The sequence below is a fragment of the Dromaius novaehollandiae genome, chromosome 20 (assembly GCF_036370855.1).
Source record: "Dromaius novaehollandiae isolate bDroNov1 chromosome 20, bDroNov1.hap1, whole genome shotgun sequence".
Lineage (NCBI taxonomy): Eukaryota > Metazoa > Chordata > Aves > Casuariiformes > Dromaiidae > Dromaius > Dromaius novaehollandiae.
The window spans coordinates 8,729,092-8,754,816 of record NC_088117.1 but is presented as its reverse complement, the minus strand read 5'-3'; the positions used below and the strand labels follow the sequence as shown (position 1 = coordinate 8,754,816).

The 25,725-nt window shown below is 55.9% G+C and overlaps 2 protein-coding genes across 2 annotated transcripts; both read right to left on the bottom strand.

The window, feature by feature from the left end:
* Window positions 1–7,005: 7,005 nt before the first annotated feature.
* Window positions 7,006–13,026, bottom strand: EXOSC2 (exosome component 2). The gene is made up of 9 exons (XM_026101807.2): window positions 12,838–13,026; window positions 12,643–12,744; window positions 12,419–12,464; window positions 11,712–11,801; window positions 11,287–11,352; window positions 11,043–11,111; window positions 9,709–9,885; window positions 8,762–8,890; window positions 7,006–7,852 (listed from the first exon to the last, which is right to left on the bottom strand). Exons 1-9 carry the CDS (start codon window positions 12,960–12,962, stop codon window positions 7,772–7,774), a joined length of 885 nt encoding a protein of 294 aa, XP_025957592.1. The 5' UTR covers window positions 12,963–13,026; the 3' UTR covers window positions 7,006–7,771.
* A 1,525-nt stretch (window positions 13,027–14,551) lies between these two features.
* Window positions 14,552–23,969, bottom strand: PRDM12 (PR/SET domain 12). The gene is made up of 5 exons (XM_026101806.2): window positions 23,724–23,969; window positions 22,553–22,743; window positions 21,314–21,469; window positions 16,800–16,911; window positions 14,552–16,146 (listed from the first exon to the last, which is right to left on the bottom strand). The coding sequence occupies exons 1-5, from the start codon at window positions 23,935–23,937 to the stop codon at window positions 15,764–15,766; spliced, it is 1,056 nt and encodes a 351-aa protein (XP_025957591.1). The 5' UTR covers window positions 23,938–23,969; the 3' UTR covers window positions 14,552–15,763.
* Between the last annotated feature and the right edge of the window lie 1,756 nt (window positions 23,970–25,725).

Here is a 25,725-nt window from a genome sequence, read left to right as displayed (position 1 = left end):
CACATCCCCTTCCGGCCCCTCCTCCTCCGCCTCCCGCCCGGCGCGGCGCGGCCGCTGCCCGCTCCCGGCCCCGTCAGGGCGCTGCGCCCGCCGCCGCCATGACGGGAACCTGCCGGGCCGCGGCGGGGGCGAAATGGGGGTCCGCGAGGGGGGGAGCCCTGGGGGAAATGGGGGAGCCACGAGGGGGCCTCGGGGCGGGAAGCCGTGAGGGAAGCGGGGGGACATGGAGGTGGCACGAGGGCAGCGCCATGAAGGAAAGGGGGGACCCATTTGGGTGGGGGGCACTGAGGGGAATGGGGGGCACTCAGGGGGTCTCAGGGGAGGAGAAGGGATGAAGGGGAGAATGAGGGAACCTGGGGGGCAGAGGGGCACCATGGCGGGCAGGATGAGGGTGAAGGGGAAGGTGAGGGAAATGGCTGGGAGAAGCTGCGAGGCGGTCTGGGAGGCGAGGGGAAGGACGAGGGAAATGGGGGCACCCACAGGGGACTGTGGTGGGGTGATGAGGGAAACGGGGGGCAGACTCGAAGGGGGCTCAGGGCTGGTGAGGAGAAAGGGGAGGCAAGTGTTGGGCAGGAGCCATGGAGGGGTCTGGGCAGTGAAGCAGAGCATGAGGCAAATGGGGACAACATGGGGAAAGATGAGGGTAACAGAGGGGGCACCACGAGGGAGATCCCTGGTGAGGAGGGAAATGGAGGAGACATGGCAGTGGGAGAGCTGGCAGCAGCAGGAAAGCAATGGGAGTGACTAAAGAGGATTGAGGCATGAGAGAAATGAAGGGTATTGAGAAATTGGGGGAAAGATGACTTGGGAACAGGGGGTATCACGGTAGCAACTGTGAACCACAGTGACAGCAAAAAAGGTGAGGATGGAGGGTGCAGACGAGAGCCGGGATGAGGCAGGGGCAGGGAGAGGTGAGGAGCAGAGGTGGCCCAGCAGCAGGGCTTGCCTGCGGCACTGCAGCACGTTAGCTCGGTGCCTCTAGGACCCAGTCCCTAAATACCGTACTGCACTAAGTACGGTGCTGCACTGGCTCATTAGCGCTGTACTGCAAGGTCCAGAGGGGAACTGAATTATGCTGCTCTTTGCCTCACCCTGCGTCTAGGAAACTCTGCAAGGATACGTGCTTTCCATCTGTTTTTTGGCACAGGGCCATATTCACATACTTGGACTTTTTCTGCTGCCTTGGGTATGAGAATGGGGCAGCTGATTTCGTCTTTTTAAGAGACAAGACGTTGTTAAAAAGGTGTGAGGAAAATCTTCACATACAGAATTGCAAAGAGCTTGCAGACCGAGATCCAAAACCCTGTGTCAGTTCCATCAGCCATGATTAACTTTTTTTAATCCATCCAAAGGTAAAAATCTAATAATATCAGGAACACAGGGGAAAAAACAAACAAAAAAATGCAACAAGCTTTCACATAGCTACACCAGGAAAAAGGCAGCAGACACCCTTAGACCACCAGAGCTTCCCTTTGTAGGCTTAATTCACTCCATTCATAATTCCCCTCTAGGCAGACATCTGCTAGTATAACTTCACCAGGAAACTCTTTAAACTGAGGCATAAAGTTAGGGTATTCCCTTAACTAGAGCAAAAGTAAGGAGCCAGAAAGCTCATATCAAATTCCTTATTCCTTTGCAAGGGCCACCTGAGTTGCTTCCTTCTGAATCTGATAGAGCTGGTTGGTTCTCAAGCCCCAAAGACTCCTTCAAGTGCACTGGTCTCAAGTGCCCTGGCCTGTTCTGGACCTTGGACTTCTTGCAGAGATGGACAGGGATGAAGAGAACCTTACGGGGCATCTGCATACACAACTATCAGCTTTTCCAGAACCAGGGATAAGTCATCCTGCTGGCACTAGGGACTTCATCTCTTTATTAATGCTGAGAGAGCATATGCAAAACTTGACACTGAAAAGAGCCCTAGAGGCCATGTGCCTTGAGGAATGTGCCCATAAAATGTGTTACTGGATTTACTTACGTGTGTGTACTGTTCTATACCAAGATGAACTTAACCCTCCAAATTCTTCAGCCTGCACCATAGTGCCCTTAGATGTGCAGTTTGCACATTCTCTGAGCTAAGTACAAACCATGAAGCTGAAGGTATTTTGTTTCTCTGTCCAGTTTGCCTTGGGAATGGAAAAGGCTGAGGCAGCAGCTTAAGACTGGGGTATTCTGGTCAAAGGTCTGTGCTTGCTCCCACCCGGCAGTGGGAGAACACACAAATGCAATTTCTCCAGTAGCCTCCTTCTCAGGGTTACCATCTGGCTTGTTTATACTCACTCCTCCCTTATGACAAATTCAAATACGTTCCATCTCTCCTACACCATGTTCAAGGTCCCTAGCAGATACGGATTGTTCATCTTCCAACAACAGCACCCAAAAGGTAGCACCTCATTCAAGCCTAAGGGATGCTGCACTTCTGCTGCACCCCTTCTGGGTCTTACTGGAGCATCCTGGATAATCTCTCATATCAGCTACCATGGCAGGAAGGAAGCAGAGTGAACTCCTGAAGACTACCAGAGATCCACGATACTCAGAAGGCTTTGATCAAAATACACCAGCATACACAAAGGTAATTGAAAATAGGCAGGATTCCTGTTCTGGACAATACAGACTGTATATACTTCCCCCTGCCCCACATGAAATATTGCACAAATGAATATACTTACTTTTTATTTACCAGAACAAGTGAATTTATTATTGCTATAACTTACCACAGATCCAACATGTCTGAAAGTTGCAAATAGCATAACCAAAAGTTTCACTACAAACAATCTCAGACTATATCTCTTAACATGAGATCTTCTATATGACCAGCCCCTTTAACTCAAGCTATTAGCCAATATTAGTCTTATTTGTTGCCAAGAGAGAGGGGAAAAAAAAACTGGAAGAGCTGGGTATTCCTTTGATGCTCTGCAATTAGAAAGAAGCCAAGTGTGGCAGTTTCTTTGCCTCTTTCCACACAGCAGTTGTTCCCAAAACACTTACTGCTTCCCAAAACAGTGGTGTAGTTAAGCTGGGGCTACACATGTGCAGACGGGCCAGCCAGCTGGTCACTCCCAAAATCACAGCAAGATATCTGCCTTCTTCCCTTCCAGAAGGGCGATACGTTTTCTCTCCTCTACCCTGCTGCCGGTTTTCATGAACTTGATTATTCACTGGTTAACAAACTTGAAGTTACCCATTGGGTGCAGAACTTATTAGGGAGAACAGAGATCAACAGACTGTGTGACCACAGAAGCTGCATTTCCACGTTAGAAAAAAAGACTCTGTTACAGACCATTTTGATCAAGGCTTTGCATGTGGCCTGGGTACCTCCCATCTATTTCGTAAAAGAAGCTTCAATGCTTTTTTGTTTACCTTCCATTAAATGTGGGTTGTTACACCCAATAGCTGCAGTGATGTTTTGTCCATCCCCTCCACAACAATATCTTAAAGCTCCAACCTCTTTACCAAATCTTAAGATATTATCAGCCCTTGGGAACCCAAGCCTTTCATCTCAGTGGGTTTTTAGTATCTTCTAGGCCCTGCTCAAAGCTTGGTCTTTGTAACATTCACTTGGCTTTAACAGCAAAATTGGATGTGAATGATACAGAAATAATAAGCAGCAGTAATTGGATTGACAATCCATTAACACAAGTTTAAAACCCCAGTGGTTATTACTGTGAATAAAGGGAAGGTTTGTCATCCTTCATATTAGTACATGAATCAAACACTGGCACCAATAAGCAAGTAAAATTACTTCTACAGACGGCTGAATTTGTGCTCTCATTTCTGCAGGCAGCACCCACAAGCGAGGGAACTATTTACTAGCTCCACTTTCAAGAAAGCGCCAACTATGCCGTGTACTAGCCTTGGAGCAAGAACAGGCAGGTGCCACAGCCAGCTTCTAAACAGGTTTCATGCCACTTGACAGTGCTGACAAGGGAAATCAGACTGGTCTAAGCAGTTTTAATGCCTAGCTGCGTATTTCAGCTCCTTATATAAAAATGACCATTTATTAGATTTTTTTTCCCCACCCCTCCTTTGGCTATGATTTTGTTCCCAAGCCAGAGAAACCATAGATTCTTCCTCTTTACCCTTCCTGCTTGGAAGTTGCCTAGAAAAATTCCAAAGACTATTTCAAGAATTCAAGAGGATTCCGTTTTGCTAGAGTCCCCTTTACGCCTTGAGTACTTCCCGTGTCAAAGGCATTCTTTATATAGCCTGCCCACCTTCCTCTGTGGACTTGCCTACAGAAAAAGGACCGCTGGCTCATCCACATCTAAGAGGTCAGAGCCTACCCTGTTTGCCAAGCCCTCTTGCCACCCCCCCAGCCTTGTCTGACCCTTCACTCATCTCTAGTGGGTACTATGGAAAAGTCAATTGCCATATTGTAGGACATGACTTAACAGTGACACTTCAGCCTCTCCGGATGGGCACCATGAGCCCCAGCAGCACATCTCATTGCCTTTCAGGTGGATGAGCACTGGTGATCCTCAACACTTGTCAGAGAGAGAAAAGCCACAGGGGATTTAATCAAATCAACAGTAAATGGCAGTGGGACAGGTACCTTTCTTTGGCACCTCTGAAATTGCTCAGAAAGCTTTTCCCTCCCCACCAAGTTTTTCCTCTCCTATCTCTCGTTACCTGCTGGCTTGAAAAGCTATGCTGACAGGCTTGCAAGAACAGCCAGCAATGTCCTTGTTGAAGCCTTATTTCAGAATTTAGGTCTGGGCTTGGCACAGTGCTGGCTGGATTTGGAAAGAACAGCAATGACCCCTCGTGGCCAGGGAGAAAAATACCAGGACCTACACTTCTTCCCATAGATGAGAAATGACTAATAATCAAATCTTACCTGCTAGTGCTCCTGTTTTTTGGCTTGGGGGCAAAAGTGCCAGATATTCCGGAAAGCATGAGGAAAGGAACTGCATGAGTCACATACTCTCCCTTCTTTAACACACACCCAAGTCCAAAATATCAAGGATGCTGCAGCTAGCAGGCAGAATCAGAAAACTCAGAGCTGAAGCAGTCTAGATACGGAGCTCATGGTTTCTCAGGTTGTATATTCACTTATTGAGCACAAGTAACTAGAACTGGTTCATAGTGGGGAGAGAGGACTAGCATAAGAAACATGGACAAAGAGCATAGTTTTAAAAAGACTCTTCAGACACAAAGCTATATATTTTCTGTTAAGGCATCTCAGTTGTTGCTCTGTTATGTAGAAAAAAATAAACTCAGCTGTGTACGCCATACAGCCTACTGCAGAGGCACCAGCACCCCTTTCCTGGGATCCATATTATCAGAGCTTGGCACTGTCCGGCCTTCAGCTCTGAGGATTCACACGTGGTGCTCAGTGCAACACTAACTTAATCACCTGCAGAGAACACTTCCTCCAGTATGCTTGTTACCTACATGCACCATGACTGCAGCACTCTCTGACCTGTTAGATGCATTCAGAAACGTCACTGGAAGCATTTTGCATTCATGCAGCAGTTCAGCAGAACTATTTCCTGCTATCAAATCATCAAACCTCTTTCAGATGTAGTCAGGTACAATCTTTTCACCCCTTGGCCCACTTTTAACTTGCATGGACTTGTGTCATTTTAAGCAGCAGAGATATAAGGAGATCTACTGGATCAAATTTGGATTGTTCACGTAAACTTCAAAAATGTATTTAAAATTAGGAAACGTCAGATATTCTATCTGTTCACACCTAAAAGTCACATACCAGAAACCCCTGAATCCCTCTGCATGGTAATAACATAAACAGCATAAACTCCAGCAGTTGGATTGGAAAAATAAAAAAGTATTTTTTAATTAGAAGAAACAGAGGCTGCCAAGGCTTTTAGCCTCTTTGCGCTGTTCCTGTCCATGCAGATGTGGATGACACAAGTACCAGCCTCATGCACACACCTGAAAGCATCACCATCAAGCTTCAGTTTTTAAACTTCCCAAGTCACCTTGAGGAAATGGTTGTTGTAAAATTTATCAGGAAATCCTCACAGAGCTCAAAATAACAATTCCAGGCTGACGTATGGGGCTTTCCAGTGACATCCTCAAGAACTTAAGTACTGTTTTACAGAGGCAGTACAGACAGCAGTCTCAGCTGTGCAACAGCAGAATAGGTTACCCATGTCCTTGCTTGTCCTTAGCCACTGAGCTCCGTAATGCTCTAGTATTTAGGCAGCAGCACTGGTGGCAAACATCCAGCTCTTGCTATTTGGCACAGCAACAAGGCAGAGCTGCAGGGAAAGATTAATATTACAAACACGATCAGAAGCTGCCACCTAGCGCTTACTCTGGGCCACAGGCAGAGCAGGCAGAACCGGATGAGAAGCAACTAGAAGGATAGTTCTAGTTCCCAAGAAAAGACCGAGCAAAGGATTCTTTTTTTTTTTTTTTTTTTTTGCCTGGGGCAAGCATGAGAATTTCCTGTGTTAAAATGAGAGTCAGTGCCAATTAGGGCAGATTTTTTGCTTCTTCAGCCTTTTTCACAGATACAGCACAGTGCTGCAAGCAGCTCTAATACATAATACGTATATAATATAAACAACTCTAATACAGCACCAAAGATCTGAGAGGACATTCAAAGAAAATCATCACATCCATTCTGTGCAGGGAAGGTGACTGACTGACTGACAGCACCTAGCTCAGCATGCACAGCTCTAACCACCGGCCTGAGGATCTCGGCCAGCGTCCTACTGGGCTCCCCACCTTCCCCAGATGCAGCTGCATGACTCACCACTCCACGGGGTTTTGCAGGGAAGCAATACTGAGCATGAGCCGCACTGATCACTGCCAGGCAATCTACCTTACAAGAGGAACTCTTCATGGAAGACATGCTGGAGAAGGTGAAGCGCTGCTTGAATGGAATGAAGAGCAATGGTTGAAGGGGACATAACAAGACACAGCAACCACTTTGAGCATTCTGGCACAAGAAAGTTTGAGCCAACTGCAGCTCTTGAGCTAGACCCAATTCATTCTGGAGGAAGACAAGCCAATGCACACACTCCTGAAGGGCTAATCTCTCTTTCAAAAAAATTTATTGAAATGTAAAATACTTAATAGAAAACAATACTGAAGCCTCCTCAGAGGAGGAGCTTACTGTATGAGGCATATAAAAGGGACCAGCAGGATGCACACAGTGCCTAGAGGGACTGACAGGGCATTGCTTACCCATCAAAATGGCTACCTGGCTCCCGTGGGCAGCGACATCATGATACATCCACTCCCATACCCTTGAGATACATAAGCCATGAACAGCCAAACTCAGAATGTGGTTAGCAGGGTGAGGACACTCTAAATAAAGAATCCTGTCCTCATAAGATTTGTACCTGTGATCTGTACTCCTTAAGAGACAAAGATCTCTCAGTTGGAGTCGCAGACTGGTAGATCTCTATCACAGTAAAGAAAAATCAAAACCATTTAGAAAGCCTTTGGGGAGAGGAAAACTGAACACAAAACTCACCCCCAGCTCTCTATCATTCTGCACCAAATTCAGAGGCACTAGACACAGCAACTAGCATAATGAGATACATCCCAGTTACACCTGCATCTTCACAAAGGTTAGAAATCCATTTTTCAGGCTGCTGCACTAAAAGGCTAGTGTGTTTAAGTACTATTTTGTACTATCGTACAAAAGGGGCTCAGGAGATAGCCTAGTAGTTAAAATGAGGAATTTTGGTGGTTTCTGAGTTGTGGAATGAATGTTGGGGACTGGGATACTGAAAAAACACTGCGAATCAAAAGCTGCCATGTTGAGACTTCAAATGACCACTTCTGACCGGGTGGCCTATCCCTCCAGATCCAGCAATCTCTGTCGGGTTTCCAGAACAATCTCCTCCATCACCTCTGGTTTGAGAATGTCTTTGATCTGCAGCAGAAAGAGGAGTAGCATTAGCATTAAAAAGTGACTGCTACCTTTGCACACCATGAGGACAAGGGCCCTTGGCACACAGCAACATGTGGCAAGAGAGATACTTTCAGGGGGTTGTGGTCAAACAGACTATCATGGCAGAGGTTCCAAGACAAAGTTAACTTCCTCCTGGTTAGCAATTCTTACAGAGACCATAAGAGATCAAAGGAGAAGCTAAATCTATGTCATATCCTAACCCTTGCTGAATGACATATACCAGTATTTGGGAAGGGGAAAGATGACTTAAACAGAAGTATAGTTCAAAAGAACATCTCATCTAGCTGAGCAGGCTGCCACTGCAATTCAAAGCAGAACACACTTCAGATCTTATCTGTTTAGGGAAGCAGAATTGCCAGTGACCGTGCTGGCAGAACCTAACAAATCACAGAGAAAAGGTGTCAGGAAGACATCAAATTTAAGGAGCCTTCCAGCACTGCAGGATGTGGCTATATAGGGGAGACCGGGCTCTGTACGATACATGGCACCTGCTTTTCCATTTGTTCTTAAACTGCACCTTACCCTCATACAATCTCAAACTTAACACTGTTTTCATAGGGATCATACAGGGTTAATAATCCTACCCAGCAAGGGAAACCTCGGGGTTGTGTGCAAAGATGGAACTATTTCTACAGAGAAAAAGTTGGACTTTCCCAGATACAGAACTCTTCAGACTATCCCTGAACTGTTGCAGTGCAATCTATGTCATGCATAAGAGGTGAAGTTCATGTTATCACTTACTACTGGATCCCTTGTTTGGAAAACAGAAAGGAAGCCCGACCACACAACTTACTGACTTTGGTAGCAGCTGATGTGGCTTTTCCACACCCTCCCCACAGCACGGAATAAAGTAAACACTGGCTTTTGTACCTGATGGGGAAGGGATGCTTCATAGCAGTACAGGATACTGGTGTCAAAGAGCATCATCTTCTGAGTAACCAGAGCCACAATGCAGTTCCGGAGCCGTGAGATCACCTCCCGGTCAGACAAGGGGACTGGCTGAGGAACAACAAAGGAAAAGAGATGAATACACGGTGAAACAATATAACCTTACTGTAACAAAGCTTTGCCACAAATCTAATAGCACATCTTCAAAGTCTCAAGCGACACCAAGAGGTGGCCTAAAGATGGAATCCTAGGTTATCTTCACACTTTCAAAGAGGTGAGGAATTGCTCCTGCAAAGCCCAGCACATCTGAGAAATTCTCTTTCTCTCTCCTTCAAGACAGAAGCATAAACGCTCAACCAAACAGCTGGTGGTTTCCCAGTTCTTCACAAGCACTTCCATATACCTCCTAAGGGAAACATTCATGTCCGTGCTGTGGCAGGTGGCAAAGCTCTTCCAGCAAACTTGGGAAGGCTATCTTCTGTAGTCCACCCAAACTGTTCCTTAGACTGGCTGCAACACTCCAGGGACAGCAGAAGGCATAGGCTTAGAAGTCTCACTTAGCACCAAGACCTCTATCATAACTCTGCGCTGTGATACTAGAACAAAAAAAGCTCCCAGCAACCTCCACACTCCGTGATATGAACAGAACAGTCCACTGTTGAAAATAAGATGGGTGAGGCCTACTGAACAGCATTAAATAGTTACAGACTGGTTAATATAGTTCTTGCTGCAAGCACAGAGGCAAAACAACCTAACAGGCTGCAAGACATTGACAAAAGGGAAACTGCTTACAGGTTCCAGATGAGAGGAAGGGGGACTCAGAAGTCCCCAGTGCAGAACATCCATTACTGATGTGCCTCTTGGACTGTGTCAGAGTAACAAAACATGGTTTGGTAGGGGAAGGTTTGTCATCCTCCCTGTCCCCTCACCTCCAAGTTGGTGGTGAAGCCCCCTGCCTCTTCATCTTTCTGCTCTGGAGTTGGGTAGATCCAGATGAAGCCATTGTTGCCGAGGATCACAGACGCACCACAGGGCAAGTCATGGAAATGAGTCTTCTGGCGCTTCACGAGGGAGGGTGAGACCTGAACGAGCACACCTTGGCCAAGCTGAAAAGCAGACCATCAGACTTAGTGTGAGATATGGCCCACCACAGATGCATCAGGTCACTGACATGCTCTCCATTCTTGGTCTATGAACCAGCCAGCCTTAACACCCTTTCCTGTGAAACAGTGAATATAAAACCTGCCTGCCCCTGGGAGTGCTGGGAAGATTAGCTAATGTGTTTGCAGCCCTTTGAAGATGAAGAATACTCTACATTCTTAGCACAAATGTTAATAATATCTTGATCGTAACTACATCAACCATCCCTACAGAAAAATGAAGAGTGAGAGGCCCAATTTAGCAGAATGCTTTCCCTTTTAATCCAATAGCTGTCCTTCACCCTTTGTGCAATAAGCACACTTTGCTTTCATCTTTTAAATGCTAATACCTTTGGTCCGGTAATCCCAAACTGCAGTCTACGCTCCAATGGCCCCTTGGCTTATTACAATGCACAAAATCAGAGATAAATGCCAACTGCATAAAGCCTAAAATAGAGCCCTGGGGAGAGAAACAAGTTACAAAGGCAATGGCCTGCAGAAGAGGAGTTAGCAAGTTTGAGCCAGAAGCTTTTTCCCCTCAGTGTTCGTGTGGGAAACAGGACTCGCAGCCTGCAGTTGTGGACAAAGAGGGCTGTGGTTCGAAGGGCAACTCAAGGGCGTTCCCTTTGCACTGAGGAACTCTGATTTGTTTTCCTATGTGGGAGCTGAGATCCCTCCTAACCTGTCGGAATGGGTTCTAACAACACCCTGCTCTACTCCAGAGCTTTTTTCCCTTAAAAAAAAAAAAAAAAGCGCCCAATCCTGCTGCTACTCCGATATAAAGCCAAAGAAATTGTACTGACTTGGGTGGAGCTGCACTGTATTTAGGAAGGGCCTGGCCTTCTACCGCAGGACCACCAAGCTAGCAGGAACTGTCTGATGGGCTACATATTATCCTTCATCAGAGCTCTCTCCAAAGGGATCTTCCCTCTCCCCCCTGCCCTTCTCAAAACCCATTTCTTGGGGCAAGAAGAGGCCATCACAGAAAGAGCTCTGATCTGCTTCAAATTCCAACCAGTTGCAGGTTTGGAAATCTAAGTAATACTCAGCACCAGCCTAGACATTCCCATACAAGTCAAGTGAAGTGGAATTAAGCCAAGACTGAGCGCTTTTGAGCAACTTACCTTCCCGTATTTCAGACTCCGAGTGTGTAGTGACACAGCACCATCAGAAAATACAGACTGGACTTCTGCCTGTCAGTGCCACTTAAGGAAACAAGCTCCCTGGTGCTACCCAGTGCCAACAGGAGTTGGCTGCTCACTGCCCAAAGGCAGAGAACTCTCCTTACCAGTCTGGCTAGCTAAGCTCTAGACGTTCTCACCCATGCCCCTTGGGTCTTCTGTCTGAATGTGAGCAGTGGAAGGATACACTGATGAGGTCCCCTTCCTGCAAATAGTCCCTCATTGCAAGCTCATCTTCTGCTGATCTCCTTCTCTGAAAAGCAGAACGGGAGAAAAGTTGCATGTGGCCCAGAATGGAAAAACATCAACCAATTCCTACACTGAGGGGACCACCTCCTTATGATGCCATGCAAAACACAATCTTGGCACCAAAGAAAAGCAAGGCTCTGGTATTTAGATCACTGACGCTAATGTCCAAATAACATTAAGAGTTAAATAAAGATACCAGAGCACTACAGATCCACCTGCAGGCACAAACACCAATACTACACATGTGCTAACCATGGGAAGAGCTCCAAAGCCGCCTGGCTTCTCAGTGCCCAGCCCTCAGCTTCTGCTGTAGAAGCAGAACAAGACCGGGCTCTGGCACTGTTCCACATGAATCGCACTCACCAGTTCACCACCAGGTAAATTCATAGATGACAGCAACAAGACTGAATCTAGTCTGGAGTTGGTTTCCACTTTCCATCGTTTCTGCTGAACCTGGTAAAGAAAAATTCTGTTGATATATGCTCAAAAAAATGAACAAAAGCTCTTCACCAGACAGGGAGGTCCGGCAGGCACTCGAGCCTGCAGCCCAGCATGATGCAAGCTGCAGACCAACGAGCCACGCATGGTGATTGAACTGAATGGCCCATCCTGGGACATGTGCTAATTAACAGCAAGCTCACACTGTACTTGCACTGACACTGAGAGAGGTGGGAACTGAGACCTACTTTTAGCCTCATCTTTTTTAAATCCCAAATGTTAATAATGCCTCTGTAATTAAAACCATATATTTTCTCCTCAGCTCTCGGTAAGTCTTTTCAACGTCCCGCAGACTGGAAGAGCTTAGACAAGCCAAGTTCAAGCCTGCAAAGCACTTAGTTGTGCTAATGCACAATGGCAGGTGCTAAAAAGCGCAAATACTAATGTGCTTTTAGGAGCATTAGAAATGCTCTGGAACAGATAGAGATACTTCAGTCTAGCAGACCATCCTCCTCCTCAGTAGCACTCTTGTGGTGTAAATATGAGCCAAACCTTAATTCTCACTTAATCGTGTGTCAGGAAAAATTGAGTCACTACCAGGGAAGGGCAGCCAGGACCTCTGTGAGCTTTACCTCCGTGATCCTCCCCACCACGATATCGCCAACTTCACCGTTGTACCTGCGAGCAAGAAAACGCACGTTAAAGAAACCCTTTCCCCACAGCAGCTCAGGAACCACACGTGCCTCGGCCGCTTCTGCCACCGACACGGCGCCCCGCGCGCGAGGGGACGCGGGGACACACCGGGCCGTCGCCCCGCGCTGCCGCCTCGCCCACGAGGCCTGGCGGCCGCTCGCACCTGGTCTTCAGCGCCTTGACGTACACCAGCTTGTTCACCCTCTCCACGGCGCCGGCCACCGAGGCGATGAGCTTCTCCTCGCCCACGTAGGTGCCGTGGCCCCTGCGGAGAGAGCGGCCCCGAGCGGGGAGTCACCGGCCACATCCCCCCTCGCGGCGCCGCTCCCCTCCGGGAGCCCCCGCCGGCTGCCCCCACCTCATGTAGCCCGTGTCCGTGGTGATGATGTCCCCCGGCGCCACCAGGTGCTTCTCGCCGCCCGGCGCCGCGCTCTGCCTCACCGGCTTGCGGGCCACCGGCAGCCGCATCGCCATCGCCGCCATGTTGCGTGCGGGCAGCGTCGCGCCGGCGCCCCCTTCCGCCCGCGCCTTCCGCCCGCCATGCTGGTTGCTGGCGAGAGCGCGCCTGAGGCCAGGACGACGCCATCTTGGGTGAGGGCGGCCACAGGCGGCAATAACGGCTTCGTGGTGGGCGGCCATTTTGGTTTCTGGCAGAGAAAGAAGGCGTGGGCTTCACTGCGTTGGGATCCAAAGGGAGAGGGGGGCCATATTTAGTGAGGGAAAGCTGGCGTTTTTTCGGTTTTTTGCCTCCCCCTGCCAAGGGACAGGCTGTAGGGCTGAGCGGGGAAGGCTGCCCCACAGCCGGGCTCCCTCACCCCATAGCAGGCACCATCCTCAAGGAGAGCTGCCCCAGCGCTCCCACCACCAGCCCCCAGGACAGACCCTCCAGCGGCCTCCCCTCCTGCCCGTGGCCCCCGCAGGCTGGGCCGAGCCCCCTTCCACCGTAGGGGGGCCCGTCCCGGCACCCCAAGCAGAGGGGCCCCGCCGAGGGGCCGCGTCCACCCTGCAGCATCGCCTGCCGCCCTTTGCGTCCCCCCCCGCCTCGTTGGGAAAAGGCAGGCGTTCGTTGTTTGCGTGCGACAGGGAAGGATTGCGTGATACCGCTCGGAAATCACATTTCATAGGTCAAAAAGGAAAAAAAAAACAGTCTCTCACTGCTGGAGTTGTGCTCTGTCCTGGTGATTCAACCCCACGGGGCGTGCGGCGAGGGGGCTGCGCCTAACGCTGCTCTGCGGCGCGACCGACACTGATGCCGCAGCATCGCGCAGGGAGGTCATATAAACATATATATACACATATATCCACACACGCAGAGCATACAAACGATTTCCCTCCTATTTTGAAGACGCTCCTCTGGCCCTGCAACGAGGGCTCCTCCAGTCCCAGGTGCAAGGTTGTGGGCAGCGGTGCCGGCCAGGGGCTCGGCCCGAGCGAGCCTGGCACCGTGCCGGAGCGCGTCCTCGGAAAGGCGCTCGCGCTTGCTTTACAGGGTGGAGACCTTCCCGCCACCCCCAGCAAAGCCGCTGCAGCGGTAAATCACGTGTTTGCGGGGAAGTTTTGCTCATTTTGTTCGAACACGGGTTAGGCGCTCGGAGCTGCTGGGAAAACACGAGGGAAGCAGCAGGCAGTGATGACCGTTAGGACTGCTTCGCTCCTCCGGGCCGAGATCAAATATTATTCTTTCGAGCAAGACTTGTATCTGTAGCCCGTCACAGCTGAAATATGACTGTTATTCCATGGAAGATACCGGCAGTGGTTGTTTCAAATAGAGACTGTACAAGCGGAGACAGGAAGATACCAAACACCACCACCAAACCGAACACCACCACCCCGTCCGGAGCTAAGCTGAAGTTAGCGCTTCTCTTTCAGCCCTGCAAGAGGGCTCCTGCGTCCCAGAACTGAGCTTTCCTCCTCCCCGGCTGCACTGGTTGCTCTCTTAGGTGATCCTACACCTCCTTCTCCACCTCGTGCTCGTCAAACCCTCTCTCATCCTGCCCACAGCCGTCCTCCCCCTGGCACAGAGCAAAATAAAGCTCCCTAAACCATCCATCTTCCAAATGATAAATGTTCCAAGTAATTTTTATTTAGAATACAAGAGAGAGGTACAAATGTATTTACACTGTGTACATATACAATCAAATAATATATAATATCAAAGTTTTGTAAATAATGTTTTACATAAATATTTACAACGTTAAAGTGACAGTTGGTTTTCTTTTTCTTTTTTTTTTTTTTTCCTGGAAGTAAAACACAGTTTGTGAAAACTTTATACATCTTAGACTTATAATTAATATTAGAATACCTTCTTTTAAGCTTTATGATACAAAGCCCTCCTCTCGCTTGTGGCAGGACTCCAGAGGGCGCTTAGAGTTGTCCCTGGGGACAGAGCCGGCCCAGGGACGGGCTTTCTCTGTCCCCAGAGGGCAGTAGAAGTAAATTTAAATGTTCCCGACAGGCTGCAGGGAGCGAGGGGAGCGACGGCCCCCGGGCTGGAGCAGGCACAGCCTGGCAGAGCGCAGAGACCCCCCAGGACCTGCCCGCGGACGGGGCGTCCCCGTGGCCTCTGCCCATGCCACTGTCCAGAGGCATCGGGGACGCGTGGCCCGCGGGGACGGGGTGACCGACTGCCAAAGCAGGGCTCCCGAGGGGGCGGCGCTGGGGCTCGGCCGTCTCTCCCTTGGGAAGAGCCCCCCGGGGCAACGCCACCCCCCCGGGGCAGACGGGCACGAAGGCGACGGCCTCTGCGGGGCTGCGCCAGCCGCCGAGCAGGGCGACGCGTCTCTGCTGGGCTCTCGCCAGAGCAGAGGAGGAGAAGGACAAGAGCAATTTTTCTTTCCGTCAAATTACCTGTAAAACCCGGGTGTGACTCAGCCCGGCTCAGCTTTTGGGCTGCCCCGGCCCTCCCGCAGTGCACTGGCAAATCCACCCGAGACATCTTATTTTCTGCCTCGGAGGCACCATCCCTTCGCCCCCTCTGCCAGTCCCAGGGACGAGGGACATGGTGCCCCGCTTCTCCTGGGGAGGCTCCAGCCCGGCGCGGCTGCCCCGGGAGGCTGGCAGAGCCGGGGCGGGGGGACCCCTCGCTCACCAACCCGCCCCCCAAACCCCGCACGGACAGGGACGCTCCAAAACCAAACCGACGTGCCCGCTCGACACCCGCCGCAGCCCTGCCTCTGCCCCCCCGCTCCGCCGCGGGTCGGCACCCCCCGCTGCACGGCACGTCTCAGCGCCGGGCTCGGCCCCCCGCCGCCGGCTGTCCGCGACCCCCCCGCCGCGCCGGCGGCTCACAGCACCATGGTGGGGATGTGGTGGGCCAGGGCGGCGGGATGGGGCACGGGCAGGGCCGGCGAGTGAGCCTGCAGGGAGGCGTTGGGGGGCCGGTGGCGGGCGCTTTTCTGGTGGGCCCGGAGCCCGGCGAGCTGCGAGTAGGCACTTTGGCAAACCTGGCACTTGTAGGGGCGCTCGCCGGTGTGCAAGCGGACGTGGTTGCGGAGGGTGGAGGACTGGCTGAAGCGGCGGTTGCAGAAGCGGCACACGAAGGGCTTGTCCAGGGTGTGGATGCGCATGTGGGAGCGCAGGTTGCTGCGGGAGTTGAAGCCGCGGTGGCAGATGACGCAGCGCATGCGCCCCGTGGTGCTGGCGCCCGCCTCCACCGCGTGGAAGTCCTCTGGGGACGACAGAGCGCGCGACGGGGACCGTCAGGCGCTGCCCTCCGTCCCGGCCACCCGCTGGGGACGGCCACAGTAGACCCGCCGACGGAGACCCCCCTCCCCGGCTCGAGGCCGGCATTGCCGGAGGAGGGGCAGCGGGAGGGGGCCCCGCTCCGAGAGCAGGGCGGTTTGGGGGAAAAAGGCTCTGCGGCGTTAAACGCCGAGCAGGGCGATCGGTGACTTTGTCTGCTTGGCGTTTCACGGTGCATCGGGGCTCCTTCCTTCCTGCTCCCCTCCCGAAACCGTCCCTGCCGCGCCGACGCGCTCCCCCCGGCTTGGGGCAGCGGGCTGATGGCAACGGGACCCGCAGCTGCCCCGGGCTAATCGGCTCGGAGGAAGCCCCTCAAATTACTAGGCACCTGCCCAATCTTCATGGGTCTTTCTCAGGGGAGACCGGCTTTCTCCGACACACGAGCTGGCTCAGGCATAAGGGAACAGGGCCGGGGGTGGGCTCTGCTGCTGCACGGTCCCTGCGTTCATCCCCATGGAGCTGGAGGGTCTTGCACATCCCCTGGGACATCCCTGCCCCATGCCCACCCCGGCCTCGAGGATGAAGGGAGCTGGGGGCAGAGGATGGGCTGCACCCGTGGCTGTTCCCGATGTCACCTACCGTGCTTGTTCTTCTTCTGCTCCTCTTCCAGCCCCGGCACGCCTGGGATGCCCAGGAAGGTGTTGTGGGAGTTCCCGTACCACACCAGCAGCTCTTGGTCCGGAGGAATCATCTAGAGAGAGGGATACAGAGGCGGGGGTGTCAGGAGGGGACGGCAAACGGCTCCCCACGCACCCCTGTCCCATCCCTTTGGACCCGCACTCACTGTACCTCACCTCCCGCAAGGTCTGCCTACGGCCGGGGCCTGCCGGGGTGCCCGAGCACCCCCGAGCCCTGGAGGCAACGGCACAGCAAGGCTCACCGCTGCCCCACACCTGCCCCCGGTCCCCCCGCGCCGGGCTGCAAACGCTGCAGCCAGTGAAGAGGACCGTGCAGGCAAAGCTGGGGTCCCTGGAGCAGAGCACCGAGAGGTCCCTGCTGCTCAGAGAGACAAGGACACGGCCGTGTGCACAGAGACACGGAGAAACACGCGGCCCCGCGGGGGACAAGCGAGAGACGGCAGTGACGGAGACCGACACGGGGAGCCGCAAGACCGAAACGCGGCTCGGTGCCTCCGCGGAGCGCTTAGCTCCGCACGGAGCCGTCAGCACCCGCCTGCTGTAGGACGTAGGCGACATCTCCCACCCGACCCTGCCGGGGCTTGTTTTAGCAAGGCCGCGCCTGCGCTTGGGTGGAAACGCAGCTGGACCAGCAAAACACTGGGTGAGGCCAGGGCAGGCGGAGGAGAGCTCAGGGGCTGAGGGAGGAGCGGGGAAGGCAGGCGATGCTGCCTGCACCCAGGCTCCAGCTCCTGCAACAGCTCAAACACATCAGTAGGGTCAGGGAAAGCCTTTTGCATCATCACTGCTCCCATTTTTGTGAGCTGATCATATTTCTCCTTCCCCGTTGTTCCCATTACGTTCCTGCACCATCAGAGATGTTGGGGTGGCTGGAGCAAAGGGCCGAAACGCCGTTCGCAGCCTCCTGCGAGGAGCAGCTGCAGCGGGGAGGACGGGTGCTCTTGCACAGGGGAGCAGCTGCTCCAGACAACACTAACATAATCACTTTATTAAAAAAAATATATATATATTTTTTCCTCACGGGTCCCTAATGTTAGGAATGTAATTCAGAAATGGGAAGGACCTCTGTTTTGGAGAGCAGCTTTCCATGCACAGCAGGGTCTAAGAGAAGCACTGTCTGTGTGAAACACAGATCATAACAGTTAGACCAGCAGAGCGCTTAAAATGTGCCTAATCCGCAGCACCTGAGAGCGGTAGAAATTCGACTTTGTACGGTTAAGTGTCCATCTGCATGAGCACCTCACTGGGGCTGCAGAGCGAAGGCAAGGAAGCCGCTATCGATTTCCATCCCAGACTGACGCTGTTTCCCTGTATCATTTTCATGTAACAGAAAATGATTTTTAATACAACAGGATAAAATACCGCTGAAGGACGGTACCCAAGTGCATGCATGTGCACACGTGTGTGCAGCCGCGCACACGCAACCAGCAGCGTGTGAGCACTTGAAACAGTTTAAATCGCTGCCCAGGAATCTCCCGGCCTGGTCAAAGGCTAAAACTCGCTGCTCTCCCGCCACGTCCCGGCAGCTGGGAACTGCTGAGGAAGGGGACGGGAAGAGCGAAGCAGCAAGCGAGGGGAGGAACAGGCAAAGCAGATGGAAACGCTAGTAGTGAAGAGCGACAAAGGCACCAGTAAATCTGATTTTGCGGTGGGCGGGCGAGAACGGCACCCGAAGCGGCGCTGGGCAGGAGCCACAGGGCAGCGGAGGCATCGGGGCCAGGATGCCGCAAGCACCAGGGCAGGAGGCTGCACAGGAGCCCTGCGGGGACGAGCGGGGTGACAGCGGGTAGCAGCACCTGAGACACATGTGCTGCTGCACAGGCACACGGGGATCAGGGCGGCGTTCCCACGTCCTGCCCGTGGCAGACCGGTCCGACGCTCATGCAGGGTCTTGGTCCCAGGTTCGTGATTAGTAAAGCTGGTGCCTGGAGGCGACGCGGCCGGGGAGCGCGGGGGGAGCTCGCTTCAGTCCGTGACACCCCATTTGTGCCCCGGCAACTCCGAGCTGGGGGATCAGCGAGCAGAGAGCCACGAGAGGAAAACCCTCTGCTGCTTTCTCTTCTCTTTTTCCTTGCTGGGTGCACAAGCCCCGGCGAGCGCAAACAAACTGCGCGGAGCCAGCGCCGCAGCGGGTGCATGCACACATGTGGGAACAGGGAGCCTGTGAGGGATGTGGGTCCTCACACACTCGGGTATTTCCCTTCCTCAGCTTTCGCAGGGAAAGCGCCCGGCCCCTTCCCTGCCCTGTGGCCAGGAGTGACCCATGCTGTCCCGGGAGCACAGCGACGGTGGTGCCGCTGGCTGCCGTCCCCGGGACCGCGCACCGCAGCAGCGTCCTTCCCCGCCAGCCACCTCCCCGTCACTCGCTGTCCAGCTCTCACGTTTCAGCGTCTCTTGTGCCGAGGGAAGGAAACTAATCCTGCCCTGGGGCTTGCCGATTCAGCCCTGGGCCCTGAACCTGCAGATTAACTGCGACTGTCCGAGGCCCCTACGTGCACATCCCCAAATCCTCGTCTCACCTGCCCTGCCATCTGCGCACACAAGGGCTGCGAGGCGGGAGAAACAGCTGGATTCCTAATTACACCAGCGTTAGGTGGAATTATTTTACTTCTTTGCACAATATAAGAAGGGTAATAAGAAGCAATTGCGCTACGTTCACAGCAGGCACACCTGCCCGCCAGAATATCAGGTCTTAAAGCTGGATACAGCTACAGGGTGTGCGGGACGGGGAGAAGAGCGCAGAAGCGCTCAGCGCTTGCGGCTGCAGACCTGCACCGGGAATGGCCGCACGGGGAACGGCCGCAGAGCCCTGGCCCGATGCGCGGGCTTCCCCGCCGCAGGAGAGGCTGCGTCTCCCGCTCCCATACCCATCCACTCGCCTTTCCCACCCCGCTGCGGTGATCTGAGGCCCGATCCTGCTGCTGGCTCGATGCAGGAGCGAGCTGCGGTCCTGTCTGGTGGAGGGTTTGAGCATCTGCTTCTCTTTAAGCTGATGCATGAAACGGGTCTGGGGAGCCCCTCGCCCGCAGATGCGTCCAGGCACCCACGCTCGTTCCTGAGTCAGACCCGTCTCCCAGCCAGAGCCGCCCATGGTCCCAAGCGCTGGAGATTCTGGACCCAGCACTGGGATAACACTGGGCAGCGCCGGTCCCGCAGCCCCGGGATGAGATGGGAGACGTCCCAGCTTTTGCCCATTTAAGCTGATGCTGCTGTGCTGCGACCCCCCCACCCCAGCCACCACCATCTTCCAGCTGCAACCGCATCGTCTCCGCTCCAGCTCCATCCCTGCTCCGCCGGCACAGCCGGTGCCTCTCCTGACTCAGCCAAAAACCTGCTCCCCAAAGCCTCTCCCAGGGCCTTCTACACCCTGTCTACTCCTCATCTGGAAGGGTGGCGGGGGGGATGTTTATGGGGATATGGTACCTATACCAGGCTGGTCCCCGCCGTCACCACATGTCCCGTACACGCGTGGCACTGCCCGAGCAGCCCAACACCCACCTCCATCCTGGTGTCTCCCGCTGGGAGATGGGGGACACATCCAGCCTTCGCCCTGCAGCGCAGCAGGCCGTGCTGCGGACTCCCGATGTCCCTGGGATTGGCGCCTGCCTCTGCTCCCCGCTGTGCCAGCACCCCCCAGCACCCCCCAGCACGCCCAGTGCCCGCCAGCACCTCTCGCGGGAGCGCCTGGATGAGCTGGGCAGGACCGAGGCTGCTCCCGCTGCGGAAAGCCCACGGCCCGGCTGCGCTAGCAGGAGCAGCGGCAACGCGCCGTATCCTGCCTGCTCCGCAGCTCCCTGCCCAGCTCCGATATCCCAGGGGCCGCCGGGCCTGATCCTCCTCTCATGCTCATTTTCTAGGCGAAAGCTGTGATCTCTAGGTGAAAGCTGTGCGGATTTGAGCCTCGGCTTTGCTCGGTGCCTGCGTTTCGTGGGAGCCCCCCGGCTTTCCCCAGCTGCAATAAGGCCTCTCTGGCTCCGCACAAGACCCGACCTCCAGGCAGAGGCCCCGTCTTTTGGGACAGCAACAAAACCCCCGACCTGCCCAGATGCCCAACGGGGCCAGGGTTGCAGGGCTTTTCACACTTTACACCCCAAAACAAGCTTGGGCTGTGTTTGCTCTCATCTGCTCAGCACCCATCATCGAGAACCCACCAAGAGGGGCTGGAGAGGAGCAGGGCCCCTCGCTGCTCTCCGGAGTCTCCCTAAAAGCCACGCAATGGCCTTTTCCCCACGGTGCCAAGCTCCCTCCTCCACGCGGGTGCAATTCTCCGCTGGGGCCGTGCCAACCCTGCCGCCCCCGGCGGCTCCAGGTGCCAGGGAGCAGCGAAGCCCCCCTGCACCCACCGTCCGCTCCCACCAACACCCCAGCGAAGGGCTGAAGAGCCAGGGAGGGTCTGCAGGGTGGGGGGTGGCAACGTCCCGCTCCCCTCCCAGGCTGCTTCCCAGCCTCTTGTACCTCGATGGCCTTGTAGAAGATGCTGTTCCCGATCTGGACCACCTCCAGGTTCTGCTCCTGCTCGTTGCGGGCACATTTGATGTAGGTCATCCAGCTCCGGTGGTCCTCCTGGCTGGCATCGATGAAGTACCGCACGGTGCCGTCTTCGTTGAAAACCTGCGCGGGGGAAAGAGGTTGGTAGCGTCGCTGGCCGGGATGGATTGAGCCCCTTCACCCCTGCCTGGGGGAATCGCGCTGCCGGGGGCAGAGGCGGCTCTGGAACAAAGTCCCTGGCCGGAGGGGACTGCAGAGGCAACACGGCCTCGGGGCGAAGGCCCGCAGGCAGCCGAGCGCCGCTGCCTCCGGACGGGAGGTGCCCGGACCCTGGCTGCTCTCCGTGCTGGGCTGCGCAGCCGGCGCCGGGCTGCTGCCTCCTCCCGCGGTGCGCGGTGGCCCTGGTGGCTCCCGCCGCAGGACGAGCCAGCTCTCCCCGTCTCCAGCCAGCTCTCCCCGTCTCCGCAGAGCCCGGCCGGCAGCTTAGCCCCCAACGGTGCTATTCGGCATCCCGAGCCGCCTCGGGAAGAGGGACCGGCATCGCGGGGTGGAGGAGGAAGGTGCACGGCAGCCCCGGCCCTTGGGGAAGCGGCACTGGGGGAAAGGCGAGGCACATTTTTATTAGGCAATTAAAAATAACAAATAAAATAATCAAGGCAAGTCTGACACTTGGCGAAAGCAAAGGAGTGCGCAAAACCCGGGGTATTAACTGTGCCTGAACGCTCGGTGTCCTGGCAGCTCGGCTCCCCCGAAGCCTGCAGCGTCGCCTGGGGTTGACTGCACCAGGGCTGGGACAAAGAGGGGGACAGGAGAGGCGATTTCTCCCACCTTGCGGGGTGCCGGGAGGTGCCAGCCTGGTGCTTCACTGCGGCAAGAAAGGGCAGGGCAGGATGCGATCCTGCTGCCCGGAAAGCGAGCGACGCGGTCTCGGGCTTCTCCGAGAGCAGGCTGTGCCCGGAGCATTGCGCCAAGGGCTGCGGGCTGCAGAAGCCATCTCCTGCCCCAGACCCGAGGGTCTCCTGGAACCGGTCAGCCCTGGAGGATCCCAGCTCTCCTCTTTATAAATGGGGAAACTGAGGCACAGGGAAGGGAGGGGAGTTGCCCAGTGCCACACAAAGCACGAGACAAAGCCCCGGGATCCTGACGCCCGGACCCTCCCGTCTCCCCCAGGCCGCCCAGAAGGAGGGGGCTGCGGGGGGGGTTTACCTCCCACATGAGGTTGTTGTTCTTGCACAGGTCCACATGCTCCGGCGAGATAACCCGGCCTGTGAAAGGTCCCATCTCGGTCCCAGCCTTGATCCAGGTCTTGGAGAAGATGCCCAGCCCTTCCCCGGGGATGGAGCTCTGCGCGATGATCACTTCCGACGGCAGCACCAGGCTGGACAATTTCTGCACCTCTGCGTGCATCAGGGAGAGGGGTTGGAAGAGGGACCCGCCGGCTTCCTTCCTCCCTCACACCCTGTCCCATCCCTCACCAACCGCTCCCGGACGCCAGGGTCCCCCCAGGCACCCCCAGCCTTCCCGGGGGCTCATGGCCAGGAGCAGAGGGGGCGAGCGGGGTGCCCGGGGGGCCGGGGAGCAGGGACCCCCTCCTCGGCACCTACAAAGCGCTGCTTTGTGGCGGGCGGCAGCCCCAGCCCCAGCCCAGCTCTGAGCCTTTTAAACGCCCAACTGGGATCCCACAATGTGGTACAAGGTTCCCCTCCACGGCATTGAGGAGGTACCTGGGAAAAGCAGCCGGGCTGGGCGAGCGAGCGGGGCTGAGAAAGGGGGTTAAATGGTGTCTATTTCGGCCCATCCAGCAATTTGTCATGCTGTTAAAGTGATCTGCATTCATTAAACTCAACTAGAAAGAAATTGCTAATTCTAAATTCATTAGTCCTTTAAGAATGCTGTAGCGATACATTGTGCTTGAATGGCGCAAGGGCTTGTTTAAAAGGGCCCAGGAATTCCTCTTACAAAATGGGGAGATGAGATGGTTGACATATTGTGAATGGAAATGGAATTAGCCTTCATGGTAAATTAAGAGAGGAACAGAAATCCGAGAAGGGGAAAAGGGAGCCGGGACGCCCCGGCGATGCCGGAGCGAGAGAAAAGATATTGTCCCGGGCTGCTGAATGAGGGATGAGGGTTGGGGACGTCTCGCAGAAAAGAAGCGGCCCCGGCCCCCGCCTCTGCCCCCTCTTAAGCCCGCGGTTTAAGTGGGAACTTTCTCAGGTCAAGCCCAAGTTAACCAAATGAATTTAAAGCCCTTCTTCCCCAGTCAACTGCTATTACACGCCTGGGGAGAGCGGGCGCGGCGCCGTGCAGGGCCGGGCCGGGCCGTGCGGGGCCGGATCGGGACCGGGACCGGGACCGGGACCGGACCGGGACTCACCTCCGGAGAAGGACTGCGCCAGGACCTCGGCCGTGAAGGCGGTCTTGGGGCTGCTCTTCTCCTCGAAGAGCTGCTCGCCCAGGACGTTCCTCCAGCGGCCGTAGAGGAAGCTGTGCAGGATGTCGGACGTGATCACCTCGGCCAGGGAGAGCCCCTGCGGCTTCAGCCCGGGCTTGAGCACCAGGGCTTCGGCGGGCAGCACCGAGCCCATCATGGGGGCGAGGCGGCGGGCGGCGGGCCGGGCTCGGCGGGGCGCGGGCGGCGGGCCGGGCTCCGTGCCGCTCGGCGGCTCCCGCCCGGCTATATATGAGCTTCATTGACCCTCCTAATTGGTTATTAATGACCTCCCTGACGTTGGCGGAGAGACTGGGGCTGCCGGAGCGAGGCGAGCCGTCGGAGCCCCCCTCCCCTCCTTCCCTCCCCTCCCCGGGGGTGGGGTGGTTGGAGGGAGGGACACTGCGCGCACACACACACGCGGCGCCGTGCACACACACACAACACACACACAACACACACACAACACACACACACGCACCCGCACCGCCTCGGCCCGCCCCAGCCCCAGCCCCCGGCCGAGCCGAGGCAGAGCCGCCCGCCCGCCCGCTCCCGGGGCCGCCGAGAGGCGCCGAGCCCCGCCGAGCCGCCGCCGCTCCCCGCCGCCGACGGGGCGCACCGACCGGCTCCGCTCCGCCCGGCCCCGCCGCTCGTTTTGGGGGCGAAACGCGGCGGTTCGCAGCACAACGAAATCCGCGGCCCCGCCGCCGCCAGCCCCCGCTGTCCGGCGCCGTCGGGCCCCCGCGGCCCCGGGGAAACGGGCCGCAGCCCGGCGGGCCGCACCGCACCTCCCCCGACGGGCCCCGAGCGGCCGCGGCTCCCGCTGCCGCCCGCGCCGGTACCGGCGGCCCCGACGGGGCGGCTCGGTCCGGGGCAGCGCGGCGCCCCGACGGCCCCGGCGCGGCCAGCCCCGGCGCGGAGCGGAGCCCCCCGCCCCCGGCAGCCGCCGGGGAACCAGCCCCGTCGGGGCGGCTCCCGCCCGGCGCAGCCCCGCAGCGGACGGGGCGGCAGCTCCGGGCTCCCCCGGCCCCAGCCGGGCCGCCTGCAGCCCCGGGCGGGCAGCAGAGGTGCAGCGTCCCGGAGCGACCCGGAGCAGAAACGCGGGCACCCCCGGGGGTCCCTCGGGGTTTAGCCAGTGCCGGGTCCTAAACCCTGAGGACGGTCCTCAAATGCAGCCCAGGAGCGTCACAGCCTGGAGCTCACACCGCGTACGCACCTCTGCACGACCCTCAGCTGCAGCCCCCAAAGCTGCGTCCCTGCCGCGTGTCCCGGGAGAAGGGGGCGAGGGCCAGGGCTCTTGCAGGGCAGAGCTGCCGCCTCCAGCCCCCACGGGGGAGAGGGGCCAGGGGCGAATCTCTCCCCGTAATGGGAACAGCTCTGCCACGTCCCCCCGGGGGATGCGGGGGCCAGACCCCCACCCCAGAGGAGCTCCAGCCTCCCGGGGCTCTGCTGCCATGGAGGGAGCCGGGCCGGAGCCCCCCTGCCCACCGCCCCGCTCCTGCCCGCCTCGGGGCAAAGATGCTCCCCGGCAGCCCTGGCACCCGCGCCACGATCCCCGCCTGCTCCGCTGAGCCGTCGGCCGCTCCCTGAGGCCCTGCGTCCTCTGTGGACCCACTTCTGTCCCCCGGGGTGGCATCGGAGCAGCCCCCCTAAATCCGGAGTGCCCCCTCCCTCAAGACCTGCAGTTTCGCTGGCTCAGTAAAGGGTTAATCTTTCCTGGATTTAAACCCAGTCCTGCTGTGTCAGAGCTTAGAGCCCTCTCCTCAGCCTGGTTCTTTTGATTTTCATAGGGACAAGGGGCTGCAAAGGACTAGGGTGGGGGGGACCACTGGGCCCCCAAGTCCCCGAGGCAATTGTGGGCCAGCCCCTGCACGCGGCATCTCCCCGCAGGGCACAGCCCCCCAGGGAGCAAACCGTGCCCAGGAGGGGCAGAGACACCCAGCACCCC

Excerpts from the sequence above, each read along its gene's own strand:
- EXOSC2 (XM_026101807.2), bottom strand. The coding sequence starts at position 12,962 with ATGGCGGCGATGGCGATGCGGCTGCCGGTGGCCCGCAAGCCGGTGAGG. Across the intron at positions 12,465-12,642 it reads GTCAAGGCGCTGAAGACCAG|GTACAACGGTGAAGTTGGCG; the intron begins GTGCGAGCGGCC and ends TCTTGCTCGCAG. Across the intron at positions 9,886-11,042 it reads GGAGTCTGAAATACGGGAAG|CTTGGCCAAGGTGTGCTCGT; the intron begins GTAAGTTGCTCA and ends TCTGCTTTTCAG.
- PRDM12 (XM_026101806.2), bottom strand. The coding sequence starts at position 23,937 with ATGATGGGCTCGGTGCTGCCCGCCGAAGCCCTGGTGCTCAAGCCCGGG. Across the intron at positions 22,744-23,723 it reads GGCGCAGTCCTTCTCCGGAG|AGGTGCAGAAATTGTCCAGC; the intron begins GTGAGTCCCGGT and ends TGATGCACGCAG. Across the intron at positions 16,912-21,313 it reads TCTTCTACAAGGCCATCGAG|ATGATTCCTCCGGACCAAGA; the intron begins GTACAAGAGGCT and ends CCCTCTCTCTAG.